At 41.5% G+C, this 15,096-nt stretch overlaps 1 protein-coding gene across 3 annotated transcripts in view; it reads right to left on the bottom strand.

Annotated features, from left to right (window-relative positions):
* SLC2A9 (solute carrier family 2 member 9) overlaps positions 1–7,064 on the bottom strand; it is a 182,865-nt gene extending 175,801 nt beyond the window's left edge. The window contains exon 1 of one of the 3 annotated variants that reach the window (XM_075930736.1): positions 6,964–7,064. In XM_075930736.1, the coding sequence (XP_075786851.1) occupies positions 6,964–6,994 (31 nt within the window). In that variant the 5' untranslated portion in view covers positions 6,995–7,064. The remainder of the gene's footprint in view (positions 1–6,963) is intronic. The other 2 variants (XM_075930735.1, XM_006128181.4) reach the window with 2 other exon arrangements.
* Between the last annotated feature and the right edge of the window lie 8,032 nt (positions 7,065–15,096).

Raw genomic sequence — 15,096 nt, 5'->3', positions numbered from 1 at the left:
GCAGTTCTGGGGCTGGATCTGACCCAGGGTCTCTGCCTGGTGTGGGAAGGAAGTGTCAGTCCTGTTCCACGCACTGAACCCCTCATATTTCTCTGCCCCCTCCCCCTAGGGGGAGCAAAAAATCTATTAGCCTGCACCCCCAGGCTCTGGTGTGTGAGGGAGTGTCTTAATGCTTCTCAATCTGGGGCCAGATGTTGCATCCCAGGCATAATATGATCTAGTGTCCTTCAGAGGTTATATTATATACAACTTACTTAGATTAAATTATCATTTTGTTTAGTGTGAAAGGATTAATGTGAACAAATACGCTGCTCTTTCAGAACTATAGGAAAATTCATGCTTTTAAAAGTGGTATTTCTTCCTAATAGGTAAGTAACAGTTTCACTGCTTTATTACAATTTATTCATTGTATTTTAGTTCATTTCGATATGGGCCAAGTTTATAAATTTTTTGTTTTTTTTTTAAGGGACATGGCAACCATCTCAAATGAGAGATACAATTCAGTAAAGCAGACCTACTGCAATATGAATAATCTCAGGCTACACCTCGGCTGCAGGTTTCTTTCGGAAGAAGCTTTTCTGGAAGAGATTGTCTGAAAAAACTTCTTCAGAAAGAGAGTGTCCACACAGAAAAAGTGCCTCAAAAAAGCGATCTGCTTTTTCGAAAGATAGCATCCATTTAGTGTGGATGGTATCTCACATTTAAGCTGTAATTACTATGGATGGAGTGGCCACCAGAGTACCTGTGCTTTTTCCTCTTTCCTCTTCTTTTGAAAGATCTTCCTCTTCCCCATCCACACACACCTTTTCCCGAAGGAACTCTTTTGAAAAAAGGCTTCTTGCTCGTAGAAAGAGATTTACCAATGTCGGACAAAAACCCTCTGGTTTTTCAATTTTTTGTCGAAAGAATGTGATTGCAGTGTGGACATAAGTGATGTTTTTTCAGAAAAACAGCCATTTTTCCAAAAAAAACCCTCTGTAGTGTAGACATAGCCTCAATAACTAATTAACACAGCCGTTGCTAAGAAATATAATAAAGTCAAACAAATAAAGCAAAGGTAACTTTTTTGTGAGTTAGACTGAGAAAAAGAAAAAGTAATAAAGGCACTAATGAGCAAAACTCCAGGTGAACTCTCAGGATTTCATGGGTTTTCAGCAAAAGTTGGGATGCTAAATCCCCACTGCACTGTTGAAAAGTTCTTCAGTTTCTATATTCAATACTCTGTATTGGTCTCTTGGGTAGTTACTTAAAGTGCTGAACTGACATACCACGTCTCTCAAGCAGAATGCAAATGGTAAAACAGAAAGGGATAACTTATTTCAGAAATACATAGTTGAAGGTTACTGAATTGCTGATCCTGCACCTCTGTAGTTAGTACAGGTTTTACCATTGACATCAATGGGAGCATGATCTGTCTCTTGCTGCATAGACTGCACAGAAATGTCTGGCTATAAATCAGATAGTTGGGAAGCTGGTTAAGTTCACACACTAGTACTTGTTTGAACATGCAAATGTTGCTGTTGCATGTGCATCTAAATTCTTTGGAAAATTGGCCTCAGATTAATCAATTCAAGGTTTAGCATTCTATCCTGTAAGGTGATAAGCACTTTCTGGTCTGGAGCCAACTGAACATTTAATCCCTCACTCTCATAGGCCTTGGGGGACAGGCCAATCCTCGTTTACAGACAACCCCCTAACCTCAAACAAATTCTTTCCAGTAACCATGCAGTATACCTCTAACATATTCATCCAAGAACCCACCCCTGCAATCAACCCTGGTGTCAACTCTGTCCACACATCTATACAACCGATATTATCACAGGACCTAACCACATAAACTACCTCATCAGAGGCTCATTTAACTGCACATCCACTGTGATCTATGCCAGCAATGCCTCCTCTGCTATGTATACTACGAGAAAGAATAAATGGACACAAATCAGATATTCAAAAAGGCAACCTGGGAACAAGAAATCCTAAGAAGTGAATGTAAAATCTACTATGTCAAATGCAAAAATGGTTAAAATGGTTAATATAGAAAATTACAATGGTGCTGCATCCAAGTGATCTATTTGTCCAGCATGATCTGACCCATCAAATATTTCCTATTTACTTTATTACAATCACTATTTGGAAGAAACAAGCTATGGACTATATCCTGCAAGGATGGATTTTTACAGCAGCCAGACTAAACTCATGTCTGAACAGTTTTATTTGACTTCCTGTCACTACTACAGTTAGCCAAAATGTTTGTGGAAAACAGAAAATAATAGTATTAAATATCAGAGGGGTAGCCGTGTTAGTCTGAATCTGCAGAAGCGATGAGGAGTCCTGTGGCACCTTATAGACTAACTGAAGTGTAGGAGCATAAGCTTTCGTGGGCAAAGACCCACTTCGTCAGATGCAGTATTAAAGAGTCCAGAACTGTAAGGTGTTAAATACCTTCAATTTTTTGTTTGGGTCAGTGAGTTGAGGTTGCTTCTAGATGCTCAAGCTTTTTATGTACGATATATTCTTTGTGAAATGAGTAGAGTTGGTCAGTAAATAAAAATAAACATTAAATATTTTTTTTAAAATTCTGTGTTCCATTGATATTTTCAGCCAATTGTTGTAATGAGAAGGACCCAAATAGCTTTGCTCAGATATGGGCTTAGTCTGGCTGCTGAAAAAGAGCTTGCAGAATGTACTCAAAGTATTTTCATAACTTGTTTCTTCTGAACAGTGATGGTTAATAATTTACAGGCAGTCCCCGGGTTACGTACAAGATAGGGATTGTAGGTTTGTTCTTAAGTTGAATTTGTATGTAAGTCGGAACTGGTACATATTGTAGGGGAAACTCTAGCCAAACATTTCTCCAGAGCTCAGTTTTATTATCCCGCACCTCACTTCCTTCAGTCCTTTATTCTCAAGCTAAGGTGTCTGCTGAGAAAAGCCGCTCCGCGTCTCCCTGGTCTGCTGGGGGGGGGGGGGCACTAGCTTCGCGTCTCTCTGGTCTGCTGGGGGGAAGCAGCTAGTGCACGGTTGCCTCACCCCGTTTGTAAGTAGGGATCCGATGTAAGTCGGATCCATGTAACCCGGGGACTGCCTGTATTCTTCACTATCTTGTAAATTAGTTTTGCTTAATCATTTCCCTTTTCGTTTACACACACAAACATGTCATTGCTGAGTGAAATCCTAGCAACTACTCTGGAAATGATCCTACACATTTGGGAATGACATTGTTTCCAATGTAGATAAAACGTGAATATAACCCCTCACTCTAAGTTTGACAAATTCCCCTTGGCAAGAGCAACAGAAGGCATTTCAACTTAAAGCAGCTTCACATCTGATTTTCACCTGCTATTTTATTCACCAGTTACTGAGATATAGGAATTATTGCACGGCAGCTAGCAACAGTAGCTGTTCTCCATTTTTCCAGAAGACGTAAGACCCCTAGATAGGGTTACCAGATGGGTTTCAAAAAAATACCGGACACACATGATCTCAGAATGGGAGGGGGAGGGAAAGGACCAGCCAGGAGGGGAGCGGGGCTGGCCAGGAGGAGGTTGGGGGGAACAGGGCTGGCCAAGGGATATCGGGGGGAGGGGAGGACTGGCTGGCAGGAAGCAGGCCTGGCTGGGAGAGGGTTGGGGGGAGCGGGGCTGGCTGGGGAAGATCGGGCCTGGGGGGGACCGGTCGGCAGGAAGCAGGGCTGGCTGGGATGAACTGGCCAGCAGGGAGCAGGGCTGGCCAGAAGGGGGTTGGGGAGAGTGGGACTGGCCAGGGGCAACCGGCTGGCGTGGAGCAGAGCTGGCCCAGGCACACGTAGAGCCAGGGGTGCTGCCCGTCCTGCACACGATCCTGGTGGGGCGCGCGGGCAAGTCCAGCCCCGGGGATTCCATCCCGCCCCGTCCCCCCGCTACTGTGTAGTTGCATACTGCCTGACTGGTAGATACACTCACTCAGTGTGAGCGTGTCTACCAGCCAGGCAGTACGCAACTACGTACTGATACTCATGATTATAATAAAACTTAATTAGAAAATACCAGACATTTATATGTCCGGTATTTTCTCAATTTGTTTTCCAGTCAGAAAGCTCAAATACTGGACTGTCCAGATCAAAACCAGATACCTGGCAACCCTCCCCCTAGAAGAAAGTATTTCCCAAGTGTCTGTTGTTATTGGAGTGCACTCCCCCTGATTTTAACCAGTAAAAACTGTGGGGCAGGTTTTCTCCTGTTTCTGAGATCCAGTTAGCACAGAAGAGGGCTATCACTCCCAGATTCTGAGAGCTACTGTGCCCTGGCATGAGTTAGAGCATCTCTTAGCATGCTCTAACACAGGGGTAAGCAAATTCCGACCCGCAGGCCAGATGCAGTCTGCGGGGTTAATCCATGATAGGCCCCTACTTCCGTGTTTACCTGCACTTCTGCAAGTATCAGACAATCACAGCTTTCGTTAACCGCAAATCGTTGTTCACAGCCAATGTGAGTGGCGGGAAGCTGTGTCCCGGTCTGCGCCACTTCCCTCTGCTCACATTGGCCATGAACAGCAATCTGCAGGTAACGAGAACTGCAATCATCCAATACCTGCAGAGGCGCAGTAAACACAGCGGCGGTGACCTGCCAGGGTTAGCCCCCAGAGGGCTGCTGGGTTTTTAATGGCCCATCCCTACTCTAATGTCTATACTGCAATTAGACTCCCATGGCTGGCCCTTGCCAGCTAACTCAGGCTTGCAGGGCTCAGGCTAAGGGTTTAAAGCTACATCTGGTTGAAGGCTGCTAATGCCAGACTGTAGATTACTGTGTTTGTATTTCAAAGGAATATAAATTAATAAAGGGTTTATGACTTATTCCCCCTCCTTACTAAACCTAAACATAAAAATACAATAATAGAGCCAACACAGTGTCACTATACTGTTCAGAGCGCAGCAATCTCCCTCGCCCCCCAGCCCCACTCAAAGCATGCAGCACAGTGATTTGGTAGCAATGTAAAGGGCCTCGGGCTCTGGCTCCAGGCCCCTTTGATTTACCAGGCCACAGGGCAACTCCCCTCTTTGCACCTCCATCTGTGGGCCGGGCTGGCAGGATTGGCCCAAGCCTATCTGAGAGGTTCTAAAAGCCATTCAATTACGCCCAAGGCCCAAGATTTAGTTCCTGATCTCCATTCTATAACATACCATGCAATACAGATTAATGAGTAGCTGTGTCACCCCTGTTCTGAAATGTAGGGAACTCTTTACAATGTTTTGCTGCTGTAGTTTCCAACTTGGATTACTCACAAACAGCCTCCAGCATGTAAGCCACTCCTAGCTATGTCTGTGTGTGTGCTGTAATCAGTCAGTCATGCCTTGGCTCTTAGCAGCCTTACAAATTGCTATAGGACCATAACATATACCAAGATTTCTCCTGCACACCCACCCCCCAACCCAACCCTCTCCTGGACATTATGGATATCTTATATCCGTTATTCCTTTACAGGAATAATGTCCACACAACTTGCTACCTTAAATGGAATTACCCAGGGACTTCAACTTGAACACACTGAATTAGATACAATAATAAAAGTTTACTAGCTAGAGACAGAATTTAAATAATAAGGCATAAAGATCAGAAATGGGGCTAAGAAAAATAAAGATGTTTACTAATGCCTAGAACAGACTATATCAGAGTTCAGCAAAGTTTTCACATGCACTCCAGCAAATTACAGATCAAACTCTTAGGTAAGGCCCCTCTCTCCCAGAGTCCAACATCAAGTTACTTTGTCTTTTCTGGTGAAATGAAGGAGAGAGGGGTGCCCTGAAGGGATGTCAATGTGTAGACGACTACACAATTAACCGATAAGCCTAGGCTAGGAGCCAATCTGCACGGGGAGCTGATTTTTAAACCGGCTCCTCTCACGGACCAGCTTCTATCTGCCATCCCAGACTGCTGCCTCTGATAAAGGAGTAGCAGCACAGAGTGGCCGCCAGCTCGCAGTCATGTAACTGCTAAAATTTGATGTGGCTACACAATTATTCCATTACATGCTATCTAACATTCCTAGTTCCTGGTGTGTTTGTCCCTCCTTTTTATGTTTTCAGTTTTCCTCCTGAAAAACATTTCTAACTGAGAAGCAGCAGCCAAAGAGCCTGCTGATTTTTTCACCTGTTTGAATTTCTTTTGTCTTCCCCTTCAGCTTGCTGACTTTGAACTGCTTAAATGCAAACTAAGCAGAGTATCCCATTCCTTTGGTTAAGGAAAATCTATGTGCAGGCTGCTGTTTGGATGGAGTTGTGGGGCTTGGAACATTTGTTACCACTACCACCACACAGGGGAATCTTTTAACTTCACACATAGCGTTGCCACTCACATTTTTATATGGATAATATTGACCAGCAACTTACATGTTTTTATAGGGTATCTTACAAATCATACTTTGAGCAAAGATTATTACAACAACGTGTAGGATATGAACTCAGGGATGTATTCATTCACACACTCCAATAACTTGTACCTGCCCAAAGCTCCTATGTCTTGACATTTGGGTAGGGTCAGTGTTATGGAGAGGTGACACAGACTGAACAGAGGGCATAGAAAAAATGTGAACGTGATGCATGAGTTCAGAAAATAATGGATGGAGATTTCCTAATAAATGTGTTTAAAAAACAGCGTGCTCCTGTAAAGACTTCAGTACTGGGAAAAACTTATTACTGAAAGGACTTCAGTTATCATCTTGGAGCTCTTTCTTCAGGATGCAGCTCATTCTCTGTACTATGCAGTAAGAGATCATGAGTAGCAAACTTCACATAAAATTATGAGCTCCATAGCTGGGGCGAAGGGACAATCTTTGGCTGCAGTTTTGTCAGCATTTTCTGGCCTGTGCTCCAATGAACTACAAAATGGAAAGCTTCCTTTCATCATGAATTTTAGTTTTCTAGAGCATATTCTACATAGCCAGGAATTCTACTCCCACCATCTAGTACATAAGGATTTTCTTACTCACCCCTCATTTTACTCAACCCTGTGCATTGCATTGCAAAGCAAATTGTGGTAGCTATTTCCAGTATATTTCTCTGATCAGTGTGTTACAGGATTCTTCAGAATCATTGAAGTGTAGGACTGGAAGGAATCTCAAAAAGTTATTTAGACCAGTCCCCTAAATTCTAGGGAGGAGTAAATAATAATTAGATCATTCCTTGCAGGTGTTTATCTAACCTGCTATTAGAAACCTCCAGTGATGGAGATTCAACAACCTCCTTTGGCAATTTGTTCTACTGCTTAATTGCCTTGACAGTTAAGAAGTTTTTCCTAGTATCCAACCTAGACTACCTTTGATACAATTAAAGTCCATTGTTTCTTGTCCTATTCCCAAAGGTTAATGAGAATAATTTGATACCCTCCCCCTTTGATACATCTGAAAACAGTTACCATGTCTAGGGTTGCCAGATGGTTTAACCAAAAATAACTAACATCTCCCCCCTCCCCCCCCAAAAAAATAACTATTGGGGAAAAATTCTGTTGAAGAAAAAAAAGGAGGGAGACCAAGGTTGTTGAGAAAAAAAAGGATCCCGAGAGTTATTAAGCAAAATAAATAAATAAATAAATAAAACAAAACAGCATTAAAACGGCATGGCCCATTTAAGAAAAGTCTTTAGGTTTTTTGCCAGCGGCCATCTTGTTGTCTTGATCAGAGCCAGAAGGCAACTTCCCTGTGGAACCAGGTAAGCGGGGGAGTCCGGGGGCCCTGGGTGCCGGTTGCCGAGTGTGTGTAGGGTTGCCAGGTGTCCACTATTTTCACCTCCTGGCGGGGGAAAAAAATCAGAAAATACCGGACATTTTAGGTGTTTGGTATTTTCTGAATTTTTTTTTACCAGATAGGAGATGAAAATACCTGACTGTCTGGGTCAGTGCTGGTCACCTGGCAACCCTAATATGTCCCTTCTCATTTTTCTCTTCTTCAGTATAAACAATCAATTTTTTCCCAGTCTTTCCTCATGGGTCATGTTTTCTAGACCTTTGATCATTTTTGTTGCTCTGCTCTGGACTTTTTCCAATTTGTGCACATCTTTCCTGAAATGTGACCTGCAGCACTAGACACAATACTCCAGCTGAGGCCTAATCAGTGAGAAGTGGAGTGGATGAATTAATTCTGGTGTCTGCTTACAACAGGTCTCCTAGTATAGCCCAGAATGATGTTTGATTTCTTGCAACAGAATTATACTGTGAATTTGTATTTAGTTTGTAATCCACTATAGCCTCCAGATTCTTTCTGCAATATTCCTACCTATACAGTCATTTCTAATTTGTATGTGTGCAACTGATTGTTCTTTCCCGATCAGAGAAATTTGCATTTACCCTTATTAAATTTACTTCAGACCATTTCTTCAGTTTGTCCAGATCATTTTGAATTTTAATCCGGTCTTCCAAAGTAATTACAGCCCCTCCCGACTTGTTAACGCCTTCAAACTCATAAATGCACTTTTTATGCCATTTACTAAATTATTTATGAAGATCTTAAATAGAACCTGAAACAGGACCAATCCCTGAAGGTCCCAACTTGATATGGCCTTCCAGTTTTACTCTGAAGCAATGATAACCACTGTCTTCAGAACGGTTTTCCAACTGCTTTTGCATCCACCATGTAGTAGCTCTGTTTAGGTTGTACTTCTCTAGTACATTTATGAGAAGGTCATGTGATACAATATCAAAAGCTGAGGGGAGCTGACCGGATTGCTGGGCCCCTGGGCAATGTAAGTGGGGGGGGAGGGGGAGATGGTTCCGTGCTCCTGGAAGGGACAGGGCAGCTCTGGAATATCCAGATGACCAGGAAGATGTGCCACTTGTGGTGAGTGCACCCCATGACACTGCCTTTGTATAGACCAGCTCTACATTTGCCCTCTTCTAATCCTATGGAATCTCTTCCATGAGTTTTTGAAGATAATTGCTAATGGCTCAGTCAGCTCCTTGACTAGGCTAGGATGAATTCATCCATGCCTTCCACTAGAGGCACCAACTGTTGTTTTCATGGGGGAATGAGGTTGAGTTTAGCGTAACTAGTTTTGTTTAACTAATATGAATTCTGGTAAACTACTTGCTGCTGCAGTAGAGCATCTAATTAGCCTCACAGCTGCTGTTGGAACCCATCCAATTCCAGTTTTCAGTAGGGAACAGGATGTGAGATTGCGTAGTGCTTTGAGGTTCAGAGACATGCTCAAGGCCATACAATAAATCAAAGGCAATACCAAGAACAGAGCCCTGCTCAGTCTGGTACCCCCATCTACACTTCCCAAACAACATGTTTAGAAGATAGACAAATAATTCACTACATTGATATATTTGCCAGTTTTCTGCTCTGGAAGCCCAAGCTCAAGTGGGGGTTCAGGTCCTCAATAGATCAGATGGTACCATCCTGGCTCCCATTTACTAACTCTACACTGGCCTGCTTAACGAATTTGAGAGCTGCTTTGCCACATTTGCTGCTGCAAAGGGGACTGAGTTTTGCAAGACAAAGCACTGGCTCTGCTGCTGGAGGGGCAGCCAGGAGACACGTCTATTAACAGCTCCAAAAGGAAACTGACACTTAATTTCTGTCTTAGTAAATCCCAGATGTGACTGTGCAGCAGGCCATGTATGTGGGTGAAGCCAAAAATAACATGTCAGGAAATGTCAAGGAGAAGTAAATTCCCTTGAAATCAAGGAATGAGTGGATAATATGTTCACACATGGGTATGATGACTAGGAGGTTTATCTTTGAACAATGCCAAAAGGCAGAATTCACTGAGGCCCACTGAGTGTAACTGAGGGCAGATCTTGGTCCAGGACAATCGAAAAAGTATGAATTCCAGGAAAATCAATGTATACGGTTACTCCTCACCACAAAAACAAAAGACAGGACAATGTAGCACTTTAAAGACTAACAAGATGGTTTATTAGGTGATGTGCTTTTGTGGGCCAGACCCACTTCCTTAGATCAATTTGTGGAAGAAAATTGGCACGACCATATATACCAAAGTGATACAATCAAAAAAAAGTAAAAACATAAAACTGACAAATCAGATTTTAGAACAGAGGCAGAGTGAGGGGGGAAGGTTAGTGTCTGTGAGGTAATGATATTAGGGGTGATAATTGGGGAAGCTATCTTTGTAATGGATGAGCTAATTAGCATCTTTGTTAAGGCCCATATTTAAAGTGTCAAATTTAAGCATGAATGACAGTTCTGAGGCTTCTCTTTGAAGTCTGGAGTTAAAATCTCTTTGAAGCAATATGCATGTTTTAAGGTCATTGAGAGAATGGTCAGTCTGGTTAAAATGGCAAGCAACAATTTTCTCTTTCACAGAGAGAAAAAACCCCTCTTTCAAAAACCCCCTTCTTCCTCGTGGAATGAGGAATACAAGGGCTTCCGAAAGAACACGTTAGCTCTTCCAGAAAAAAAAAGCAGTTCCCTGGACACGACGGAGTTTTTTGGGGATACTGGAGGTATCCCGAAACCCCCCTGCAGTCTAGCCATACCTTAGGTGTGTGGGTTACATACATGCACACACACACTTTTATTTAGGATAGGCCTGTTCAACAACTTTTCCCTAGGAAGGGCTGTATGGGATTTATTTTAATATGTGCTATAGGTTGAACCTGCCTGATCTGACACCCACGGGACCTAACCAGTCCTGAAGGAGGGAGTTTGCCGGTCTAGGGGAGGTCCCCTGCCACCAGCTCTCCAGCCGTAGATGCTTCCCACTATTGGCTTTGCTTCCAGCCCTCCTTCCATCACGCTGCCGTAGGTCACTGGACTCGCTACTTCAGATCTCACTATTGACTAGGGCTGTCACAAGCTCCCAGCTAGGGCTGCCTCTGGCTTACAGCCCTGGCTGGTGCTGCCAGACTTCCCCCATGACACATGACCATAACTTGATTATATCTAACTGTAAACCTCATGTCATTATGAAGAATGCAACTTTTAATTCATTTTCCATTTAGTTCAAGGGAAGCTGCAGAGAACTAGTTGTACTTCAGAACATTAAGATGCCAGCAGCTTGAAAAGGAAAGGCAAAATAACCTCCAGAGTTTGAGTGGGGGATGGATTAATGGACTAGCCACTAATCTGGAGAGAGAATGAGTTCAAAATCTGTGGTTGTATCAGTTCTAATTGTCCATATTATGAATGCATTGCATATTTTGAAACAGCAAGTCATTGGCTAGAGATAGATCTCAGATGTATGATTGTATGATGCACACATTGAGGGTGCTCAGCCTATCAGGAGGTGGTCAAAGATGTGCAGCAGTCAGGTTAAAGGCTATGATTCAATACAAAAATTCAAGCAGGTGCAAATGTTCACCAGCTTGGCTGATTCAGGGGCTTTATCAGCTTGGCTGATTCAGGGCCTTAATCTTTTATAAGAAATTCACAGAGGAATACTTCAGTTAGTTTAAAAAAACTGATTACATCATAAAGTACCATACAACAACAAACTGAAAGTCAATCACAATAACATGAGTAAGTGGCTGGGGTTATTATGAAATTTAGCTTAAACAGAAGAACCTCAGAGTCATAGACACCTCAGCAATGGAGGATGTTTGCTTGTAACTCGAAACAAAACATTTTGGTTCTTTCAAAAGTTTATAAATGAACACCGACTAAATACTTACAGCTTTGAAACTTTATTATACAGAAAAAAATGATGCTTTTAATTTAAACAGTAGGCTGAAACAAGCACAGAAACAGTTTCCTTACCTTGCCAACTTTTTTATTTTCCCTTTATTTTGCTTAAGAGTTTACACTGAACACAGTACCCAATTTGCTTTTTTTGGTTTGCTGCTGTCTGATTGCCTCCTAGTTCTAAACAAGATGTGGAACTGACCAGTGAGTTTGTCACTCTGAGGTTCTACTGGGGTTATCCCAACATACAAAGGAGCATAATAGAATTTCTGCTTCAAAATAATAATAGTGAAAACATAGACCATTATCTCTGCTGCTGATGGTTGGTGGTTGAGTCCATAAGAGTTGCCATACCCAAAATATGGATAAATGTATAAGCCTACAAAATAAACATGAAGACTACTATTTATACTATGAGCTGACCTGTACAGGTTCTTACACTTCTCACATCCATGGAAAATCTGAGCACCTTCCTGTCATACATTGGGCATGTGACTAATATCTGACATATATGGTTCCTGTTTTCTCATCCTCTCCTCAGTTAAAAAGTAGTGTGCGCACGGTAATATTTTGTTTTTCAGTTGTATGGCCACTGCTCTGTTGTTGTTGTTTTTTAATCTTAGCAAAAGTAAGATCAAAGATATCTGTACCTTGCACATGAAGTGCAAGATATTGAGGTTTACAATAGTCCTGGTCAGCAAATGATTTCCCTGTCTCATGAAAACTTTCCCAATATGAAAGGTTTTTTTCCCCATTCTGCATCAGTCCTCCTCAGTTCAAAGTAAGGTGTTGAATCTGGGTCTCTCACATCTCAGGCTATCAGCTCTCCAGATGTGGGCTTCACTCCCTTCTCAGATCTGTTCCTCTTTGTATAAAGAATTAAGTAATTTATTGGAGCAGGAATATATGACCAAATGATTTTTTTCTGACTCTCTATGCTGTTTGTATGTGGACTACATAAACTAGAGAACACAACTGCAACTTTGTGAGACTGCACACAGCCTAGATCAGGGACTAGAACTTTAGCACTCTAAGAACACTCTATAAACACACAGCTGATTTTTACAGGATCAGGTTAAGGAAATTTCACAACCACATTTCTGTAGTCTTCAGCACTGTCCTCACTCCCACATCTAGTGTATATTATCTCCTATAAAAAGGTTTATTTGTGAAAACTATTTTAAAGTATACATATAATTAAACAGATTAAACATTTAATGAAGCATTTAGCACACAGAGACTGTTGCAAGACTCTTCTATTTGCAGTGGTGAAATCTGTTTCAGCATCTTTTATGTCTGAATAGAGAGCTGGTAACAATCCTCTTACACGTGTTGCCAGAACATTCTGAACTTATGGCAAGGCCATAACACATGTGCAATTAATGTCCTCTTCTTTCGCCCAAGAGTTCCAGCAAAAGTCAGCCGTTAACAATCCTCTTTAAAAGAGGATGAAGTTAAAAAGATTGGAATAACTTCAAATTATAGAAACTGAATTATTATTTTTTTAAGCAGAGAAGTGAAAAGTCAATAGTGTCGTTTCTCAATTTACTTTTCCCAATTTCTTGTAAAATACATTCCCAAGCCTAGGGGCCTATTTGTGCTGAGTATATTTTAACTATAGAGACCTCAAAAAGAGCCTCTCTCATCTTGGATATGGAAAAGCAACTAGGAATGGTACAATGCTATATTACCTATAGATGCTATGTTTTTCTGACTGTCCGATAACTCCCTCTCTCTCCAGGGTGCAGCTAGATATAGTCTTGAAATTGTCTGAGATGTTTTGATAATTCCCTAGTTAAATAGCTCTCTGGTATTTTTTATCTCTACTGATTGTTATTATAACCAAATAAAACATCTTTTCCCAAGTTTAAATTTGGGACTAGCCAAAAAACATAGGTACACCCACTATAACTTCAGCATTAGCTAAGGAGCACTGTGTTGGGGAGAAGGGAAGAGATGTTTGCCATTAAATTAGAGGAGATCACTAAGGCTACATATACACTAGAGGGTGTTGCCAGCAGAGAGTATGCTAATGAAGTGCTCATTAGCATTTGTCGCGATGTTATTAGCATATTCTCTGTCCAAGGCTTTTTACACAAGAGGTTTTGGCGCAGAAACAAGCAGTGAAGATGGATCCGTTTTGTGCAAAAAAATCCTTTTGTGTGAGATCCTTATGCCTCGAAAAAAGAGGTATACAGATCTTGCGCAAAAGGGAGATTTTGAGCAAAACGGATCCGTCTACACTGCTTGTTTTTTTGCAAAAACCTCTTCCATAAAAAGCCTCGGGCAGAGAATATTCTAATGACAGTGCGACAAATGCTAATGAGTGCTTCGTTAGCATACTCTCTGCCAGAAAAACCCTTTAGTGTAGACGTAGCCTAAGGGTCTGCCAGTGGAATTATTCTACCTCATCCTATTTACAAAGACCTTTCTCCTTGAGTTGCTCTCTGAACATGATTTTCCTAACCCATATATTAGCTCTCAGCTAGACTGTTGGGGTGGGAACCAGCAATGGAGAGTGAGTTAGATCAGTTGATTAGAGGGAAGGTAAATCTGGTAGCAAAGTAAGAAATATATAACTGATGCTGGAAGTCACCTAAGGTGGGGGAAGATGACCTATACTTCCCATCTCATATATGGAATTGTTTTCAGAATAAAAGAGGGAAGAGAAGATGGGAAGAACAATACTAATATTTCTCATCTTCAGTGATTTAACACAGAACTGGTTGAAGGATATTTTTGCCAAAATATGCTGTTTTATCAAAGCCAAAACATTTTGTGGGGACCTATTTCTTTTTACCAAACTTGTGTTGGGAAAGGGGCTTTTTTTTTGGTGGTGGTGGAGGGAGGAGCTAGGGGCATAGAGGAATAAACAAAATAATCAGGTCGTTAAGGATGTGAGTCTCATCCCAATACTGTAACTCGGGTTAAGGAATGATACACATACCCGCTCTTCACTTCCCTATCACAATTCCATTTTTTGCAAAAGTATTCAAAAGGTCTTGCTTTGGCTCCAAAGCACTTCTCAAACGTCAAAAGATACCATGAAATGGAGTTGTCATCCTGTGGTCAGTTCTAGCTTAATTGTTTAAAAAAGACTGTGTTCTTTCTATTTCTGTTACTATAATAAAAGCAACTTTTAAAATTCTATGTTATTGAGTACATTTTTACATAGAGAAACAGTGAAATGTCAACAACAACAACTAAATTCAGTAGACAACTCCATATTGGCTTTAAAGTTGGAGGACCTCTGGTAGCTTATAGGAGAGACTGGTAGCATTAGAGTTACCAATGTCAGCTGAACATATTCCTGGAGATTTAATCACATGACAATCTTTTTAAAAAGGCAGCACTACAAGGGTTCCCAACGCTCTGGGATTGGCCTGGAATCTACAAGAATTAAAGATTAATCTTTAATTAAAGTTCCACAATACTTCTTGTTACACAGTCCTGCTACTCTGTCAAACTCTGATCATTGGGACT

Source organism: Pelodiscus sinensis, chromosome 5 (assembly GCF_049634645.1).
Source record: "Pelodiscus sinensis isolate JC-2024 chromosome 5, ASM4963464v1, whole genome shotgun sequence".
Classification (NCBI taxonomy): Eukaryota; Metazoa; Chordata; order Testudines; family Trionychidae; genus Pelodiscus; species Pelodiscus sinensis.
The sequence above is the reverse complement of the archived record's forward strand: the minus strand, read 5'-3'. Positions and strand labels throughout refer to the sequence as shown.